This window comes from Balaenoptera physalus, assembly GCF_965194825.1.
Source record: "Balaenoptera physalus genome assembly, chromosome: 16".
Lineage (NCBI taxonomy): Eukaryota > Metazoa > Chordata > Mammalia > Artiodactyla > Balaenopteridae > Balaenoptera > Balaenoptera physalus.
The window spans coordinates 29,653,932-29,674,421 of NC_138898.1; the positions used below are offsets into that span (position 1 = coordinate 29,653,932).

At 43.9% G+C, this 20,490-nt stretch overlaps 1 protein-coding gene and 1 pseudogene across 5 annotated transcripts; one reads left to right on the forward strand and one right to left on the reverse strand.

The window, feature by feature from the left end:
* The first annotated feature begins 358 nt into the window (after window positions 1-358).
* Window positions 359-2,872, forward strand: LOC309644671 (TP53-regulated inhibitor of apoptosis 1 pseudogene; annotated as a pseudogene). Its single transcript has one exon. The product of its transcript is annotated as a TP53-regulated inhibitor of apoptosis 1 pseudogene (transcript).
* A 104-nt stretch (window positions 2,873-2,976) lies between these two features.
* Window positions 2,977-12,452, reverse strand: SNRPB (small nuclear ribonucleoprotein polypeptides B and B1). 4 transcript variants are annotated; one of them, XM_082428551.1, is made up of 7 exons: window positions 12,300-12,452; window positions 9,907-10,058; window positions 7,634-7,745; window positions 6,053-6,205; window positions 4,666-4,804; window positions 4,220-4,345; window positions 2,977-3,193 (listed from the first exon to the last, which is right to left on the reverse strand). In XM_082428551.1, exons 1-7 carry the CDS (start codon window positions 12,300-12,302, stop codon window positions 3,141-3,143), a joined length of 738 nt encoding a protein of 245 aa, XP_082284677.1. In that variant the 5' UTR covers window positions 12,303-12,452; the 3' UTR covers window positions 2,977-3,140. The 4 variants fall into 4 exon arrangements, with proteins under 4 accessions (XP_082284677.1, XP_082284680.1, XP_082284678.1 ...); XM_082428552.1 differs by lacking the exon at window positions 2,977-3,193 and adding an exon at window positions 3,222-3,377 and having other exon boundaries at window positions 12,300-12,451; XM_082428553.1 differs by lacking the exon at window positions 2,977-3,193 and adding an exon at window positions 3,222-3,521 and having other exon boundaries at window positions 12,300-12,451.
* Window positions 12,453-20,490: the final 8,038 nt, after the last annotated feature.

Below are 20,490 nucleotides of genomic sequence, written 5' to 3' on the forward strand. Positions count from 1 at the left end.
TCTTACAGATTGTTGATCCATTTTGAGTTAATGAGTGATATATGGAGTGAGCTGGGTGTCCAACTTCATTCTTTTGTATGTGGTTTTGCAGTTGTCTTAGCACCACTTGTCGAACAGACTATCCTTTTCCCAGTGAGAGGTCTTGGCACTTCTGTGGCCACATATACAAGGGCTTATTTCTGGACTCTCAATTCCATTCCATGGGTCTATGTCTATCCTTATGCCATACCAGTTTTGATTACTCAAGCTTTGTAGTAAGTTTTGAAATCAGGAAGTGTGAGACATCAAGATTGTTCTTGCTATTCAGGACCCCTTGAAGCTTCAAAGAATTTGAGGATGAGCTTCTCCACTTCTGCCAAAAAAAAAAAAAGCCATTGGAATTTTGATAGGGATTGCATTTAATCTATAGAGCACTTTGGGAAATACTGCCATTTTAACAAAATTGTCTTCCAATCCATGAACATGGTATGTTTTCCCATTTATTTAGGTTTTCTTTCAGGATGTTTGTAATTTTATTTTTTTCATAAATTTATTTTATTATCTATTTTTGGCTGTGTTGGGTATTCGTTGGTGCGCATGGGCTTTCTCTAGTTGCAGTGAGCAGGGGCTACTCTTCATTGCGGTGCACGGACTTCTCATTGAGGTGGCTTCTCTTGTTGCAGAGCACGGGCTCTAGGTGCATGGGCTCTAGGTGCACGGGCTTCAGTAGTTGTGGCTCGCGGGCTCTAGAGCGCAGGCTCAGTAGTTGTGGCGCACGGGCTTAGTTGCTCCACGGCATGTGGGATCTTCCCAGACCAGGGCTCGAACCCATGTCCCCTGCGTTGGCAGGCAGACTCTTAATCACTGTACCACCAGGGAAGTCCCTGTAATTTTCAGTGTACAAATCTTTCACCTCCTTTGTTAAATTGATTCCCAAGTATTTTATTCTTTTGGCTGCTGTTGTAAATGGAATTAAAATTTTTTTTTTCAGATTGTTGCTGGTGTATAGAAATACAGTTCATTTGTGTGCAATCTCATACCCTGCAATTTTGCTGAATTCATTTATCAGCTCTAGGAGCTTTCTTATGGATTCTTTGGGATTTTCTATATATAGGATTTTATCTGTGAAGTTTTACTTCTTCCTTCCCAATTTGGCTTTTTTCTTCCTTAATTGCTCTGCTAGACCTTCCAGTATAATTTTGAATAGCAGTGGTGAAAGTGGACACCCTTGTCTTATTCCTAATCTTAAAGGTAGTTTTCAGCTTTTCACTATTATGTTAGCTGTGTTTTTTTCATAAATCGCTGTATCATGTTTATAAATTTCCCTTCTATTCCTAATGAGTGTTAGAACTTTACCAAATGTCTTCTGCATCTACTGAGATGATTATATGGCTTTCTTCTTGTCGTATTAGCTTGGCATATTTGATTGTTTTTAGGCTGAACCACCTTAATATCCCTGGAGAAACACCTCCATACTACAACACTAGTCTCTTCTTTTTCATTAAGGTCTCCTTTGCATTTAGAATTGTCCCCCTGCAAGGCAGTAATTTTTAAAGTATCCACTTTATTTCTGTATCCTTTAAGCCTGATGTACTACTAGAGTACTGTTAGTGATCTATCAACTAAAGATAGACTTTGGGTGAAAGAAGTCATGGATACCCCACAACTCAAAAATTGGATTAGATTACACATATGCATATGACCCCAGGAGAAAGTTATACCAAAACTGTTCCTCTTCCAATAGGATTAATTTCCATTTTTAGTATTTCCTTCATACTTTGTTGTAGAAAAATATGATAATCTAAAGTACTGCTCAACCACTGTGGATGCTGACACCATGAACAGCGTAAGGGAGGCTTGCACTGACACGAAGCATGAGTATGACCAGTGCTTCAACTGCTGGTTTGCCGAGAAGTTCCTCAATGGGGACCCATGTACCAACCTCTTCAAGCACTCAGCAGTGAGTTCAGAAAGCAATAAAGAAGGAGATTCCTATTGAAGGACTGGAGTTCATGGGCCATGGCAAAGAAAAGACTGAAAGTTCTTCTTGACCTTGACAGTCACCTTGAAAATGGACTCCTCATATCAGGAAATTGAGGACTCTGGATCGTGTCAATTAAAGCTGTGAAGATAGCATGGATTTGATAAATTTAGCAGGGAGGAGTTTCCTTTCCTCCTTGGTATTTTCCTCTCACTTGTAGAAAATGATGAACCATCACTCTTTGAGATTTCTGGCATTGGCATCTCAGCAGGAACTCAGGGCACTAAATAATGGGATTATTTGGGATTATGGTTGCAATATTTGGTCTGGGATCAGTTTTAAATATATCTTGTATGTAAATGCTGATAAGCTCGTCAGGATGACCAAGGTTGCCTAACCTCTTGAGCTATGCTTCAAAGGACATTCCGTACACTGTACTGGGGTTACTGTTCATGGAAGCAACTGGTTAGGATCTCTCTTTTCTCTCAGGGAGCTAATGCTCTAGAAAATCAATGCTTGTGAGCACAGTTTTATTTTTATATAGTAACTTAATTGTTAAGATTGCTGATGGACTGGGTGAGCCAAGAGAAAGACAGCTTTCAACAGTTCCCTACCTTAACAAGAGGTGTCAGATCTCATATTAAGATATGAAAACTTCAAGAACAGTGTGGTGAACACCATTTCAGAGCTCATGGTGTAGTTCAGGAATTAAGATCCTTGTAGTAGCTATGGAGGAAGATCCTAAATGGCAAAGATTTGTTGTTGCCACCTTTCAACTTAAGTCAATGAATTAAGTCAACCTGTATATGATAAAAACACCAAAATGAGGCATCTGGTTAAATGTTGCGGGGGGAGTTTGCTTTATCTGCCTTGTTTACCCACCCTGCCCTGTAATGCCTTTAATCATGAAGATGGAATAAACTGTAACATTTAGTTTCTAAAAGATAAAATAAAGTACTGCTCAAAAAGTTATCTAGATTAGTGCCTTCCAAAGAGGACATACCAATCAATCACAATAGGGTACGAATGTTTATTTCAACAAAATGACCTTTGCCAGTTTGACAGGTGAAATGTCTTCTTGTAGTTCAATTTTGTAATTCTCTTGGATGAGGCTGTGCATCTCTGCAAACGAATATAGTATTTTACAAGGGAAGCAGCTACGGATTAGGGCTAAATTTTTTCAAGGCAACGCTTCTTGACTGGTATTAAGCACCCAGCATATCAAAGGTTTTTCTGAAAATAAACAAACATACCAGGTGCATTTATAATATTCTCTTAAGAGTTTATTATAAACTAGTGTCACAGGCCACAAGGAAGTAAAAGGACTATGTACAGCCTTACGGGAAACAGGCAGGGAGCTGAGGAGGGCCAAGATGAGTCTAGGGCCTTGGTGGGCGCATTCCCGGGGGAGGGGGCCCTGTAAGGGAAACCAGACAATCCGGTGAGACTCCGCGAACAACGGCTTAACAAACAAACAGGTGTGGTAACGTGGCCCTGGGGAATCGGGCCCACGCCTCTGTGGAGCTACTTCCATAACTCTGTGGCCAAGGTCAAAGAAGGCCTGAAGTAAGAGTAAGAAGTTTAGTCAGTGCCTGATCTGCAACTTGAATCCCCACCCTACCCCAGCCTCCCACACCCTGCAGTTACCAAATGATCAGAGGGGGACTTCTCTGGGGCTAACTGGGCTCCTATGCTTATAAAGCTCATAAATGGAAAACCCAAATTAGAGACACAGTGGTCAGCAAGTTTGGCCATGGGTTAACTTAGAGGTCACTATGGCTCGGTGGAAAGAATACTGGTCTGGACACTGAGCTCTCTCTGGGCCTGTTTCCTCATCTATAAAATGAGAGAGCTGATCTACTTCAGCATTTCTCAAACTGGAATTAAACAGATATACATAATAATGTAGCAAAGCCCAGAGCCCCTCCTTAATTACTAGACACTCCCAAACCAAAGGGCATAAGACCTTTGTTGGTCATGCAACAGAATGCATTATTTCACAGTGACCTGAGAATACTGCCTTGGACACTGAGCCCTGTGTACAGGGCTGCTCTCACTGATCTAAGAGGGAGGTAAGGTCAATTTAAGAAATGCTTGTTCCCTCTTTCCTTTCTGGACAAAACTGTCCTCTACGAGTTCACTTCCCGAGGCTTAAGGCCTAAAAGCCCAAAGGTATGGTCAAAATCCAATCTTCCCTCCATTTCCCATCCCAACATGGCTCTAGAGAAGGAAGTCAACGCCACTGCTGCAGGCACTTACCTCGCATCCCTGGGGGAGGGGGCCGCATGCCTGGTGGGGGCATGCCCATTGGAGTGCCTCGTCCAGGGGGAATCCCCATTGGGGGACCCATGGGAGGCCTCATACCAGGAGGTGGGCCCATCATGCCTACAAGAGAAAAGCCCCAAGAATATAGCTCAAGTGTCTGTCTTGAAAAGGTAGCAGGAAACATACAAAACTATCCACCAAGTTTTGAGACGGATGGACCATTCCACCCTCCCAGCCCCTCCTAGCAAACTAGGACTTGAGCCAAAGAAGTGAGGCTCTTGCTCAGATAGTTCCACAGTCAGTCAACCAAGCTGGATCTCAGAGTAATCCTGCTTAATTATACAAACTCGTCATCAGTTTCAGTCAAGGTTATGTCTCATCATAAATCCAGCTAAGGCATCTTCTATCAATTAGCAAGGTTCTCCTCATGGGCTTCTCACCTGGAGGGGGTGCCCCTCGGCCCATAGGTGGGGGAGGACCCGCACGGCCGGGTGGGTACTGGGTTGGGGCCCCTGCAATACTGGCTGTGGCAGCAGCTGCAGCTGCTGCAACAGTGCCTCTTCCTTGTGGAGTCATCACCTAAGAGGACACAGGAAAGAAGTTAGGTAGAACAGTACAGTGCAGTGCGGTGTCCCACTCTCCTCCCCAACTTGGTAAAGAAACAGCAGACGCCAAATCCCCTAAGCTACGACTCACAGCATCAGACTTCCTATCTAAAACCATCTGCCAGGGACTTCCCTGGTGGTGCAGTGGTTAAGAATCCACCTACCAATGCAGGGGACATGGGTTCGATCCCTGGTCTGGGAAGATCCCACATGCCGCAGAGCAACTAAGCCCATGCACGACAACTACTGAGCCTGCACTCTAGAACCCGCGCACCACAACTACTGAAGCCCGTGACCTAGAGCCCATGCTCCGCAACAAGAGAAGCCACCGCAGTGAGAAGCCTGCGCACCACAACGAAGAGTAGTTCCCGCTCGCCGCAACTAGAGAAAGCCCGCACGCAGCAATGAAGACCCAACACAGCCAAAAATAAATAAATAAATTTTTAAAAATAATAATAAATATATAAGTAAATAAAAAATAAAACTATCTGCCAGAGAAGATCAAGCTTGAATGCTCAATTCCCATTTTCTAGGCCTAAGTTAAGTATGCCCAATCCAAATTAGATAAGGCACTTGCATTTTCAAATAAGACTGATAATAGGTTGCAAGAGCTGTAGTACAGATGACCTTGAACATGGGTTTAAACTGCCAGGGTCCACTTATACGCAGATTTTTCTCAATACATACTACAGTACTACACACAATCTTGGTCGAATTCTTGGATACAGAGTGCCAACTGTAAAGTTATATGCAGATTTTCAACTAAACCGTTGGCATTCCTAACCCCTGCATTGTTCAAGGGTCAAGATTTCAAATGCTGTCATGGAAACACTTTGTTCCAATTCAGTTGGCCAAAATACTTTTTATACATCTCTTTATTTTTTTTTTCCATTTTTTGGCCATACCTCACAGCATGTGGGATCTTAGTTCCACGACCTGGGATCGAACCCATGCCCCCTTGCAGTGGTAGCGCAGAGTCCTAACCACTGGACCACCAGGTAAATCCCCTGCATCTTTACTTTAATAGCATCAACATTATTTATAATAGCAAGTTTTCCTTTTTGCTTGGGACTCTGGGACCATATGTGAAGCACAGTGAAATACTGATAGCCTGACAATCATAGGTTGACTGATCATTCTGGACTCTTCCCGAACTGTGGACCCTTACTCTATCCTTTATTTTGACCACCAGACGTTGGTACCCCCTTCCCCAGCTCCTCACCTGTTGGGATGGCCCACCAACCCCACGGACTGGCCCAGCAAGTCCTGCAGGAGCCTGGGGCATGGGAACACCAGCTGGGATTCCTCTGCCAGCAGCTCTGCCAATCCCTGGGCCCCCAGCAGCTCCAGCAAGTGGCACTCGTGCAATGCCAGTCTGAAAAATAAAGATACATGTTAAAATGCTTGTGGCCTAGAGAATCAGAAGTACACTTTGAAATATCATTGACAAGAGAACCCTGCAGATTTATAGCGCATTGAAACAGCTTCTTATAAACACTACCCACCTATGTGTTAACACCATTCCTCCTCCATCCAAGATCATATGCCTAACAGGCTAGAAGAACTTAAGAGTAAGTCAAGAGAAAAATGCACAACTCAACCTGTATGCACTCTTATGAAAATTAAACCAACAAAATGGCCAGGGCTCCATTCAGAAGGGTGTGTATGGCAGACAAGAGCACTTGACCTGGCATCAAAGAGACATGAGGTCCAGTACCAGCTCTGATTCTCACCTGGTGGGTAATAGTGGGCAAGTAATCCCACCATTCTAGGACTTTTTCCTTATCTGCAAACGATGGGGTTATGACAAAACTGGTTGTGATCATGAAGGTTTACAATGGGCAACATTAGAGTAGCTATGAGTAGGTACATATGCTGTCCCTTGCAGACATTTACAATCAGGAAAAGCTTCAATGTAAGACTCTAAAAAGAAGGAAATGACTAGGATAAACTACTCTGTACTCACTTGAGAGTATCTTTAAGTCATTAACATGACCTTTTAAAAGTGTACAGCAACTGGAAAAATGTTTACAATGTTAAGCGAAAAAGCAGAATGATATATTACATACCTATTACATGTTAAGTAAAAAAAAAAATACATGTGGACAAAAATTAAAACAAGGTAAGAGGATTATTCCTTTAACAAACAATATCTTAAAATGAAAAAGGGAAAAAAAATTTGGTTAGATTCTCTAAAGCCTCTTCGATTTCTAAAGGTAGGCTGATGTTAATGAACCAAGATTGCCTGGAATCAAATGCCAGTATCACCACTTTCTAGCCGTGACACCTTGTGCAAGTTACTAAACCTCAGTCTGTATTATCTATAAAGTGGGAATAATTTATCTCAAAAGACTGTTATAAGGATTAAATCAAATACTGAAGGTCCCACAGAGCTTGGCATATAGCAGATGTTTAATAAATATTAACTATTATTCTATAACTGTACAAAAAATACATATGTATTCTACTGTTTGGAGTTATGACTTTTTATGGTCCACTAAACTGTCATCACATTAAGAATTGACCCGGATGGCCTTAGATGCCTCTTCTGTTGACTCACTATGTCCATCAACTAAAGAAGGGAGGGCTTTCAAGTTAGAAACCCTCAAATTCTAGTTCCCTACTTCTTACTTGCAAGGTAACCTCTTTAAGATTCTGGTTTATTATCTGTAAAAGGGGGACAGAAACCAGAGGACGCCTGTGAGTACTGCAGTGAAAGAGAGAACCCCACACAGAGCCTGGCTCAGGTGGGGCCTCCCTTGCACAAGGTTCCTGGCCTTGCACTGGCTCTCTGCTGACTTACATCTTTGGGAGGTGGTCCCTCTACTGTCATTGAGACCAGGTTCTCCCCTCGAAGTAGCACCAGACCAAGGACTCGCTTCTCTTCTCTCTCCGCTTGTTTTGAGTTCTTTGGTCTAAAGACAGGTTTAGGAGAAGGAACAAAAAACCAAGCATGAGAAAAAGGGTAAAGTTCATGTTCACCTACCTAAGGACCCTCCAAGATTTGTTTTACACTATATCTACTGACAAATGGTACATAAACTTTCCCTAAGACAGCTCCTCTGGACAGTCTTCACAGGCTGAACTTGTAACCCCTTAGGTGGTTGTCTCCTGTGCCAATAGGATGCACACACCAACAGACAGGGTAAGAGTCAAGAAAGCCCAGCCCTGGCTCACTCACGTAGCCACTGTGAAAGTCTTTCCTCAGTCAACTCTTCTTTGCTATTACCCTTTTCCTCCCTCTAGCTTAAGGCCTCACCAGTGTCAGGAGGCAGCCAAAACAATTCCTCAGTCAACTGAATCCCACTCATTCCACTTACATGCAGTATCCTTCTAGTACCAATTCAACCCCACAGGCCTGTAACTCCACCCCTCACCTCACATTAGAAATAGAAGCCATAGGGGGCTTCCCTGGTGGCGCAGTGGTTGAGAATCTGCCTGCTAATGCAGGGGACACGGGTTCGAGCCCTGGTCTGGGAAGATCCCACAGGCCGTGGAGCAATTGGGCCCGTGAGCCACAATTACTGAGCCTGCGCGTCTGGAGCCTGTGCTCCGAACAAGAGAGGCCGCGATAGTGAGAGGCCCGTGCACCGCGATGAAGAGTGGCCCCGCTTGCCACAACTAGATAAAGCCCTCGCACAGAAACGAAGACCCAACACAGCCATAAATAAATAAATAAATAAATTTAAAAGAACCAGAGCGTGAATTTCAGAACCCTTTAAAAAAAAAAAAATAGAAAAGAAATAGAAGCCATAAAGGAAAAGGTTAAGAGTTAACTACATAGAAATTACACCTCCGCCCTCAAAGAACAAAAAACAGAAACCTCCAAACAGCAACAACCAGAAAAGTATGAACAAAATATAAATGAATGTAAACCAGGAAAAATAACTGCAACAAGATGGGGAAAGGAAAGGAAAGCCACAGCCAATATCCTACGAATAAACACAAAATACCCTGATTTTTTAAAATAACTTAAAGGTTTCATTTTAGTGATATTTTATATTAAATTAACAGTAATTTTCTGTGGGTGTCATTTTTTCCTCTTTTTTTTTTTTTTGACTTATCTATATTTTCTTATTTAATAAAAGCATGTATTGCCCTTTCACAATTAAAAAAAAAAAACCCTTTCTGGGTATTTTAACTTTTTTCTTACATACTTTTATGTACTTTTAATAAATATTTTCTAATAGGCACTTTTTTATTATCAGAGTAAAGTTAGTTTCATTTAAAAATACAGAAGAGAACAATTTGGAATAGTTCTACACTGATCTGTTGGCCACTGTCTAATGTGTACCTGGCACTCAGCCATCTCTACCACATTTTCTCTGCTGTATTTCTTGACCTCATGCCACAAAGAAAACAACAGTCCCAAAGAGAATCAAAGGGAATTCACAGCCACTGGCAACATACTATGGACGCTGCACATGGCAAAAGAGAGCTGGATGATCATGGAAGTCATGTAACTTCTCTGGGCCTCAAGATGCCTTGAACGTAAAATAGGATGAAATGCAAGACCACATCTTTTAATAGCCTAGAAGCTTAAGATCTGTGAGTCCTAAGACAAGGGAATTACCTAATAACTTATGGAATTGTATTCTCCAATTGTTTCTATAAATGCCAACAAAAAATCACTGGCCCCAAACCCACAAGGGGAGCTGAGCACTTACCCTGAAGAGGGTCAGAGGCTTCTTAAAGCAGTTTCAGACCAGGCTGCACTGGGAGAGCCCTTTAGGCTACAGCTTTACAAATAGGCAATGAGGCCAGAAAATCAAGCTCTCCCCCCTTACACACCTGTGGGGAGAACATGAGAGCCCTTTACCCCAGTACCCAGGGGCACGCAGTCAGAGAAACAAAAAGCCTAGCAGCCCTCCTTACAATTTGTACTCTGCTAGAAGTAGAGAGCAAGACTAAGGAAACAGATGTCTTAGTGTCCAACATCCCCATTTTAATCTGCCCTGTAAAACAGGAAAGTAAATCAAGAGGAACTAGTTAGCTACATCACCGCCTGTCACTTGGCCCACCCACCCAATCCACTCCCCATCCACCCAATACCTCCCCCCACAGCCCACTCCTCACTTGATCTTCCTGAACTCATCACAGTCACAGAGGATCAAATTCATATGCTTGTCAAAAGCTTTAAAGGTGCCAATGAAGATACGGCCATCTTGCAGGATGCACCTCATCCTGTAGTCGATGTGCTGCAGCATCTTGCTGCTCTTGCCCACGGTCTGCAAGGAGAAATCAGCAAGAATAGGACTCAGCTCTTTTAGACCCACATAGCCCTGGTCCTTCCTTAAAACTTCTGCTGCAGCCTTCTTTTCCATGTCTGTCTTTCTCAGTATTCTCAGCTCTGCCTTCCAGCCACAGCCCTTTCCTGGGAATTCTCTCACATCACCCTGTTTTCAACCCTGACCTGTTATTCTTCCTTCCCTTAAAATCATCTTTCTCGTATTACAATTGCCTTTGTCTATGCTGTGTATGTTTCAGGGGTGAGAGGGTAAGGTGGCTCCAAACTAATGAAACCCAAGTATATCAGAGATTAGCCATCTGCCATTGTGTACATTATAGGTGCTGTCAAACACCAACATCCCATTAAAAAGACTGAGTAAAAGAGCTGGAATGGGACTAGCACTAAGAATCCAATCAATGAAGAGCTTGTTATCAGAAAGGAGCTGATCAGCTTGGAAGCGAGAATGGAATCCTCCAAATCAATAATTTGTTAGTGTGTCTCCCAGACTACCTTTAGGACAGAAAAACTTTCTGGTGCTCAGAGTGCTAATGAGTTTGAACACATAAGGAGAATATATAACCTGATATACTCCTTAATTAACCCAACAACCGATTCTGCTTTATAGCCTGGCTTCCAATGTAGTTTTGCTAAAATAGAGAGACTATATAGACCTCACAATGAGAATGTCAAGTGCCCTTGGCAGTTACACTTCTCTCTAGAAATAAATGACCTGGCATTTGCTTTGTTACATCAGCCTCCTATCAGTCTGACTGGTATAGGCCAATGCTAACTCATGCAAGGGCCTTCTAAGTACCAGGCACTGTGCTTACTATTCACTCTGTGAGCTTGGACGAGCACAGGTGCTCTGAACCTACAAATGCATGGATTGGAATCTCGACTCCTGCCACCCTGGAGACCCAAGTTATGTGGTTCAGTCTCTTTCAGATGACCATTTTAACCCAATTGTAATCACAGTTTCTAACCACACGGTCTGAACCTTTATGGTAACATTTATTGGTCCATCTGTCTTGTACAGCTAATTCCTACTGGGTGCTCACTGGCAGGCACTGCCATAAACACTATTCTCCCACTTAATCTTTAACATCAGATTTTACAGATGAGGCCACTGAGGCTGTAAGAGGTTAAGTTGTGTTGGAAGTTAGTCAGCCTGAATCCAGTGCCTACTCTTCTAACCAATTCTCCAAACAATACCCTACTAGGTTTCCCTGCTTCCAATTCACCCAATATATAACAGCTACCGAACAGTTATCTTTCTAAACACAGCTAAGTTCATGTCATTTTGCCGGTTAAAATCCTTCAGTGGCATCCCTCATCAACAACAAAATTAAGTAGCATGTAAAGCCATGAATAACCAGACTCCTGCCAATTCCTCCCACCTCATTCTTCCTTTCCCCCTCCAGGGACTTTCAATAGTGCTACCCCTTCATGCTTTGTCCTCGCAATCCTTCGGATCTATACTATTCCCTCCCATTTTCGCTGGGAAAACGCCTGACAATCTTTCAGGACTCTGCTCCAGAAAGCCTTCTTACCCCGCCCCCCGCCGTTACTTTTACTTAATGCTGAATTACCATTCCGAATAATACTATCCGTGTCCCAAAATAGAGAGTGAACTCGGTGAAGTAAACATTTCATTGTGCAGCCCCAGGGCCTGAAAAGTCAGACATACTCAAACATACATATATGCTGAACAAACGAGATGAACTTTTCCTCCACACATTCATCCTCCGTTCACTCCTCCCCATCTACTAGAACCAAGACTCTAGTTTCGGACACAAGCCCTTCCACCTCTTTCCGCAACTCCTTCTCGGACCCTCACCCGCCTTCACAAGTCTGAGTCTCTCACCGGGTCTTCCCCAGTACCCCTGCGGCGCTAGTAAGTGCTCCGACACCCCAGACACACACACTCATGCTGCAAAGTTTACTCAGCGCCTACGGGATCCCAAGCACTGTGGTCACAGCGGCGTGGAGGACCGCAACGCAGTTCTAACCTCTCCTGCACCGAGCGACCCTGGCCTGGGACCCTCATTTCCAGTCTTCCCCTCCCCCACCCCGCCGAGCGACCAAGGTCCGGGTCTTCCCTGCCCCGACTGAGGGGCCGCGGCGGCCGGGGCCTTCACCGCCCGGAGCGGCCAACCCACGGCCTCCTTCCCGGTTAGTCGCGATCCCCACTCCACAACAGACTCGGGAGCTCCCGCGCCGCCGGCCTGTGCCTCCTCACCATGGTGGCGGTTCTGATGGCTCCGATTCCCGCCGGATTCGCCTCCGCAGAGGCCTAGAAGCCCGCCACTAGCTCGCTTCCCGCCGCCGCTACCGGAAACGCGACCACGGGCAAAATGGGGTAAGGTAGAAGGCTGCTTCCGGTCCCGGAGCCAGTCCCTTGAGTTCCGGCGGAGGTGCTGAGCCGTGAGCTTAGAGCGGGGCGGGGCTTCGGGCGGGGTTGGGGGCGGTGCTAGCGTCAAATTGAATTGCAGAGGCTTAAGATCTTCTCTGTTGGACACCTTCCTAGTTTCTGTCGGTGCTAGAGCTGCTCCTCTTCACCCTCATCACCCAACCCCCCGCGCCCCAGCCCATTAACTCTCGGTCCTCATCTCCCACCACTCTACCCCAGCTCTGTCCTCTACAGCCAGTGTCCCTGCTTTTCCGTGAACTTAGTCGACCTGCTTCAGCTCCTTTGCATTTGCTGTTGCCTCTGCCTGGAATGCTAGTCGTCCAGGTATGTGCATGGCTCACGCCCTCACCTTCACGACTTAAGCTCAAATAATATTTTCCCACTGAGGACTTTCCTTGCCGTCCTGTTTAAAACTGCAACCTTCCCACCCATCCCTGTTCTATTTCTCTCCTTAACATTGATTGCTAACATACTATATATGTTATTTTATTATCCCTACCCATTAGAATGTAAGTTCAAAGGGTATAGATTTTTCTTTGTGTATTGTTCATTGCTGTAGTGCCTAGAAGAACACTGCTTAGCACAAAACAAGGGCTTAATAAATATCTGAATGAATGAATTTATCAATCCCATCCAGTCCCATGACTTTTGAATGCTACCTATAGGATCGGGTTTTTCAAATTTATTCCTCTAACCCTGGGCTCTTCATTTAACTCTTGGCCTTTAGTATCCATAGACATGGGTGTCTAATAGGTATACTAAATTTAATATGTTGAAAACTGAATTCTTGCTTCTATTCACTCTTCTTCCTAAAACCACTTCTTACCAGTGTTCCCCATCTCAGAAGTTTATTGGTTTACAAAACAAAACAACAAACTTGGCAGCATCCTTGACTCCTCTCTTTGAGGAATTCCTCATCCCTGATTCAAAATGTCTTGAATCAGATTGTAGTCACCTGCTCCACTTCTACTATGCTAGTCCTAGGCACCATCATCTCTGTCTTGGATCATTGAACAAGGCCGTAACTGGTCTCTTTGCTTCCTCTCTTGCTCTCACAGCAGCCAGAGGGATCCTTCTATAATGTACTGAGATTATATCAGATGATGTCATCACCCTGCTCTCCACCTCCCAATAACTTCCCAGCACACGTTGGAATAAAATCCAGCCCTGAATCTCTCTCTCTGCATCTAACCTCATCTCCCTCAACATTCCCCTCATTCATCATCTTCAGCCACACTAGTCTCCTTCCTGTTCCTCAAACCCAGCAAGGATATCTTCCATCCCAGGGCTTTTTAATCCTCACACCAGACCTAAGATGCACGTTCTGTCACCCTGTTTCTGTCAACCCGTAGATGAAGAGATGGAGGCTCAGAGAGATGAATTATCTTGTCCAAGGTGGCAGAGTCGACAGTCAGAATAGGAATATGGTGCCATTTGTCTCCTCAGCAGCTCCAAAGTTACCCTGCCTCCTAACATTATCACTTATGCACACACTTAAAAATTACTTATTTAGCACCTACTAAGGCCATGCACTGTTCCTGGGATACAAAGTCCCTTCCCTGAAGGAATTTATGTTCTAGTAAGAAAGGCAGACAATAAACCCAACAAATAAGTATACAAGGTAACATTAGAGTGACATGAAAAAATAAATAAAGTAGGGTAGGGGAACTGAGAGTGATGGGTTGCAAGTTTGGCTAGATGGTCAGAGAAAGCCTCTCTGAGGAGTGGCATGTGAGCAGAGACCTCAATCAAGTGAAGGACATTCCAAACATTTCATATAAAGGGAATCATGTAATATGTGATCTTTTGTAACTGCCTTCTTTCACTTAGCATAATGTTCTCAAGGCTCATCCACGCTGTGGCATGTATCAGTAGTTCACTTCTTTTTATGGCTGAATAATATTCCATTGTATGGATAGACCACTTTTGTTTATCCATTCATTAGCTGACAGACATTTGGGTTGTTTCCACCTTTGGCTATTATGAATAATGCTGCTATAAACATGCATGTACGCTTTCATGTGATTATATGCTTTCATTTCTCTTGCATGTATACCTAGGAATGGGTCATATGGGTCATATTGCTTGGTCGCATGGTAACTTTAATCATTTGAGGAACTGCCAGACTGTTTTCCAAAGGGGCTGCACCATTTTACATTCCCACCAGCAGTGTATGTGAGTTCTGATTTCTCCACGTCTTCACCAATGTTTGTTACTATGTGACTTTCAGATTCAAGCTATCCTAGTGTGTGTGAAGTGGTATCTATCTCAAAGTTTTGATTTGCATTATTACCCTGATGACTAATGATGTCCAGCATCTTTTCATGGACTTATTGGCCATCTGTGTATCATCCTTGCATTGTCTTTTATTATTGAGTTGTGAGAGTTCTTTATGTATTCTAGATATAAGTCCCTTATCAGATATATGATTTATAAACATTTTCTCTCATTCTGTGAGTTGTCTTTTCACTTTACAGTGTCATGCACAATAGTTTTTAATTTTGATGAAGTCCAATTTATCTTTTTTCTTTTGTTGCTCAGGCTTTTGGTGCCATATCTAACAATCTTTTACCAAATCCAAGATCATGAAGATTTAACCCTATGTTTTCTTATAATAGTTCTACAGTTTTCGTTCTTACATTTAGATCTTTGATACATTTTCAGTTATTTTTTGTACATGACATAAGGCAAGAGTCAAACTTTATTCTTTGGCAAGAAGATATACAGTTGTCCCAGCACCATTTGTTGAAAAGACTATTCTTTCCCCCACTGAATGGTCTTGGCACTTGAGGAAATCAGTGGACCATAGACACATGATTTTATTTCTTATCTCTCAATTCTATTCCTTTGATCTATATGTCTATCCTTATGTCAGTACCATTGCTTTGTAGTAAGTTTTGAAATCAGAAAATGTGAGTCCTCCTAATTTGTTTTTCTTTTTCAAGATTGTTTTGGCATTCTGCATCCCTTGAAAATTCCATATTAATTTTAAAATCAGCTTGTCAATTTCCACAGATCAGGAAAAGAGGGCCATGAATTCCAGAGCTGGGGGTTATACAAGCTATTCATTCCGCCTTTGTTTGGTAAAGTATTCCCAAGATTCAGTCTAGATCAGGGATTTGCAAACATTTTCTGTTAGGAGTCAGATAGTATCTTAGGGTTTGTGGGCCATATGGTCTCTAATGCAATTACTCAACCCAACCATTGTAGCATGAAAGCAGCTATAGACAATATGTAACAATGTGTGGCTGTGCTACGATAAAACTTTAATTATGAACACAAATATGTGTCACAAAATATTATTCTTCTTTTGATTCTTTCCAATGATTTAAAATGTAAGAAGCATTCTTAGCTTGCAGGCCTTACAAAAATAGGTGGCAGGCCAGATTTGGCCTTCAGGCTGCATTTTGCCATCCCCTGGTTTAGACCATTAAGTTTGTGTCTGGGTTCAGGGCCATTGCCCCAGCTAGTATTAATAATAATTTTGACGTGCATTATTTCTTTGGTTTATCTCTGGGTTCACTGAATAACTGCAGTCAAAAGTTCGTGTCTTTGCCCTCATATAAAAACTGTACACGTTCACATCTGTATCAACGTGGGTCCAGTGAGGAGACAGAAACCACACAGTAACTTAAATGGGAAATTTAGCAGGAAGAATTGCTTTGCAATGATAGGAAAGTAACTGTAAATATTAAAAGAAAACCCTCAGCTAAGGGAGAGAACCTAAAGAAGGATAAAACTAGAAGGAGGTTTCCCTCCCCAAGGTTTGGGTTCAGCCCTCACTAGAGAATGTGTGGTTTCAGCCCACTGGATGGTGGAGAAGTTGGCGGGAAGGGCCAGAACTTTGCACAGGCCAGAGCTGGTCTGCAGTTGCCAGGCAAGCAGGAATATCCCTCTGGAGCACAGGCAAGCCAAGGCTGGTTGGCAGGTACACAAAGGGAGCCCAACATGCACAGACAGTCAGGGTGTTGATGTTGACACAAAGCCTGGACCACACAGTATCTGTGTCTGAAGGGCCGCAGCAAACAAACCTCTGGGGCACAAGTCAGCCAAGACTGATGGGTGGGTGAGCAGAAGAGGTCAAGGTACTGCTATAGGTGCTGCTAGAAATGGAAGCTGAAAAGCTGCAAAAACCTAGTGCACTTAGGTGCACAGCTTGGGCTGGGGCAGCTACGGGTGGCTGATGGGGCCCTGGTGCACATGCATGTGGAGCTAAGGAGAGGGTCTGGGGAGCAACGACCAGGCTGGGGAGGCTCTGAGCCTCTGCACAGGATGAAGGTCCAAGGTGGCCCCAGGGTGTGTCCCCATGGCGCTGAAGAGAGGGTACAGGAGCAGCAACCTGGGCTGGAGCACAGGCCTGTGCTGTTGGGGCTCCTGAGCCACCACCACCTGGGTGGAGAGAGCTGGAGAAAACACAGGGTGGCCAATCGGTGGAGAAAGCTGTGTCCCTGCAGGCATTTAGCATGAGAGAAAACTGCACAGGCCGAGAAGCAGGGAAAAAGGGTACTCTCCAGGAGCCTGGTGGAAGAGCCACCTACACCAGGAGAGAGGACCCCTTCCTCCGGCAATGTTGCTCCAGAACAGCCCACTGCTGATGTACCTCATGCCAGCTGACAAAGGAAAAATATATAAAGGGCCCAGATCCATTTTCACAGATCAGGCAACAAAAGGTGAATTTGGAGCTAAGACAATATACTGATTAAGTGACACCACTCCACATACACCCAAACATATTCTACCATATAGGTCAGCAGAATGCAGGCCTTGGAGGGAAAAGATGATAGCCTCTAAAGAAGGAACTACTCTCATGATAAACATAGATAAGACGTTGGCTTTCTGCTTGGATTCTTGGAGTGATGAGCACTTTTTATCTTTTGCAAATGTTTCTACTGTTGGAAAGCTGTGTTTGCGGGGGTGCTTTTAAATTCTACATCCAGGTGATCACCAAGTGCTTTGAAGACCAACCCTACGAAGCCTATCTTCTCTTTCAGTCCACAAAACTATCACCATAGTTGTCCTGTAAATTTTGCCTGGACAAGTGCAACACTTCTGACCTCCCAGATTTACCCTGGTCTCAGTGCTATTCATCATACCTTTCTCTTAAGTTTTCTCTCAGATTCCCCACATCATCTCTTCCAGGTCTTCAACACCCACATAATTCCTGTACCAATATATTAAGCAGAAAATCTGATCTCAAATGCTTTCACAATTTTATTAGTCAGGCACACCTCCAGTATTGCAAAATTTACTTACTCTAAGATTTTTACAAGTTGAACCCCTCTATCAAAAGACAAGGAAGCCTCTTTTAGTGGCAGTGTTTATTAGACCTAGGGGAAGGTCAGGGTCCTGCTGCTTTTACCCAAGGTTATTATAACACATAAAAGAGAGGCAGCTCAGACAAAAACTATTATAAGTAGCATTAAACTTCATAAAATTAAGCTCTCTTCCCCCCAGACAAAAAATAGCTTTCTAGTTCCCAGAAGAAGTAGGAAGTAGGGAAAAGGGGAACTGATGACTAGTAGCAGCAAGGATTCTGCAAAACCAGCTCTGCTTTAGAGCCTAGTAAGCAAGGTAAGCTGGGCCCCACACTGTGGTCTACATTAGAAGCAGACAAGCCTGTCCCTGTGTGTAATCTGGCTTTGTGAGATTTTCCAATCCTCAGCTGTTGCCTCAACACTCAGACAGAGAAGGAATGCTTTTATCCTTTTTAGAGCACTGATGGCTGGAACTCTAGAAATCTGGTCTCATTTTTTTAGGATTCTAGAATGTCATATTTCAACCTGTCCTAAACTTCTCTTTAAAGGGCAGTTGAGTTTTTGGCTATTCTCCAAAATGATTATGAGGTTAAAATTAATGAATAGGGTACAGAGCTAGATAAAAATAATCTTTATATAAGAATATGGATTTTTATCCCTTATATATGTCATGCATAATTAGGAGGAAATAAAGGATAACATGGTATTTCCATTAGGAAAAAGATTATGCAATGAGAAAATCTCATGTTTTGCCAAGAATCCTTTACCATCTGTTTTCTTTTAGAAAAAAAATGATAAAAAATTTATACATGCTTACTTTGAATATATGGGAAATATATGTGCAGATATTTAAAAGTCAGATTAGAGCTTGTGTGTATATATTAGGTCACTTTAAATCTGACCCACTGTACCTAATTTCATAGTCAGGGGCTGTCAGATTGCCAGCCATCTTGAAAGTCCCCCCAACCCAGATCCTCTCTGTGACCCACAGGTGGCCCTCACATGGATTCATCACACAAGGTGCCGCCAAATCATCGCATTTTTACACGTTCTTTTGTCAGATTACGGAGTTTCCACACCGTTGTGTTACTGGGTCAGATGTTCCCATATCAAAACTGAAGTTCATTTTTCATAATCTACTGCCATGTTTTTCAGAAAACTAAGCAAAACTCAACATGAAAAAGACAGTTCTAAAACTGAACACGGGGAAGAATGCTGGAGGGTTCTGAAGTCAAGGTCATGCCTCAAAAAAAGGGACAGGACATTTGGATCATTAAATGAAAAGGCCCAAACGAGGTGCAGCTCAAGGCTTTCTAGAGTGGGGTCAAGTGAGGAGGCCAGGAAGGATGCAGGAAGCAACTTGAGTTTGAGCTCCCCAGTTCCCCAAAGCACCCCCACCCAATCGAGGCTTGACCCCCTCATTAGTATAGGACCTGCCTGGACACTGCAGGCCTCTGAGTTTGAGGCCACTGACCTCCTGTCAGAAATAAGCTCTTACTGTAAGTCTGAGCTCCTCCTCCCTGGGGGCAGAAACCAACATCCTAGGGAGTGGGGATGTGTACCTTCCTTTCTTCCGAGGGAGAGCTCACCTCACACACCCCTGTTCTGCTTACTGCTGGGATGGAGTACAGGAGCTGGTTCCAGTGGCCCTTCCTAGAGATAAAGGACGGAGTAGCAGCAGTCTGGGGAAGCCCCTTTCCAGGCTTGGAAAGATAACCCCATACCCCTCTCCCTTTGCTGGGCTAGGACTGACAGTCCTTTCCCTGGAACACGTCTGAGGTCGCTACAGGTTATAAGGGACTTCAGTTAAAAAGAATCTGTATCATTTTCTTTCCTCCCACCCTTCCTTCCCAAAGGAAGGTGCTGGTTTGTTCACATGTTTCTCTCCCAATGGCAGGACACAGGGAGGGGTCTTGGGGTCATCTAGAACATAGAGGGCCCATCCCTCTTCAGACCCTAGAGACTGCATACCCATAAACACTTTTCCCTCTGTGGCTTCCAGTTCTGACCCAAAGCAAAGTGTTGATGTTATAAGGGCAGTTCCAGCAAAGAAACAACGGGAAATGTGGCAAAGGGTGGGGACCCACGCTCCCGACACTCACATCCTCTCCACCAGAGCTGACTCAGGACCCACTGGAAAGCTGACTTCATGGCCTTTGGACTCTCTTTTACTGCCCCCTCCTTTGATAGTGCATCAAAATCAGTCTGTGTTTTTTCTGATTTTCAAAGCCTGATATCCATTTTGTGGATCTGGCAAACTCCAACTGAGCAAACAAATTTGCTAGAGCCGAGGCCAACCCTCTCCAGTAAAGAGTTCTGGCTTAGGACATAGAAGTCAGAGCCAGGGCATGCAGAGTTGTCAAAAATCTGGGCAATTTGGGCTCTGAGGGAGGAAGACTAGGAAAGGGTGTGATTAAAGGCCAGGTCCTTGGGCTGAAAAACAAGGGCAGGGGTATGACCAGGTTGTCTTCGACCAGTTAGTGGAGGGATGATGTGGGCGTCATTAGCAGGACTAGACCCTAGGTTTGGAGGGATGAAGGGACGTGGCATTGGAGCTGTGTTTAGGGGTTTTTTTGTTTTGTTTTTTTTGGCCGCCCCACGCGGCTTGCAGGATTAGGGCCCAGGGATTGAACCCCAGCCCTCAGCAGTGAAAGCACAGAGTCCTAACCACTGGACCACCAGGGAATTCCCTAGGGGTCTTTACACTTATGATCTGACATGGAAGTAGCTAAGAGACCCAAAGCAATGATTCATGACTGGAAAAC

Bases quoted from the DNA above. Each gene is read 5' to 3' on its own strand.
- SNRPB (XM_082428551.1), bottom strand. The intron at 7,746-9,906 runs GTGAGGAGTGGG...ACCTGTCTTTAG, and splicing joins GATGAGTTCAGGAAGATCAA to ACCAAAGAACTCAAAACAAG. The intron at 4,805-6,052 runs GTGAGGAGCTGG...GTGTCCTCTTAG, and splicing joins TTGGTGGGCCATCCCAACAG to GTGATGACTCCACAAGGAAG.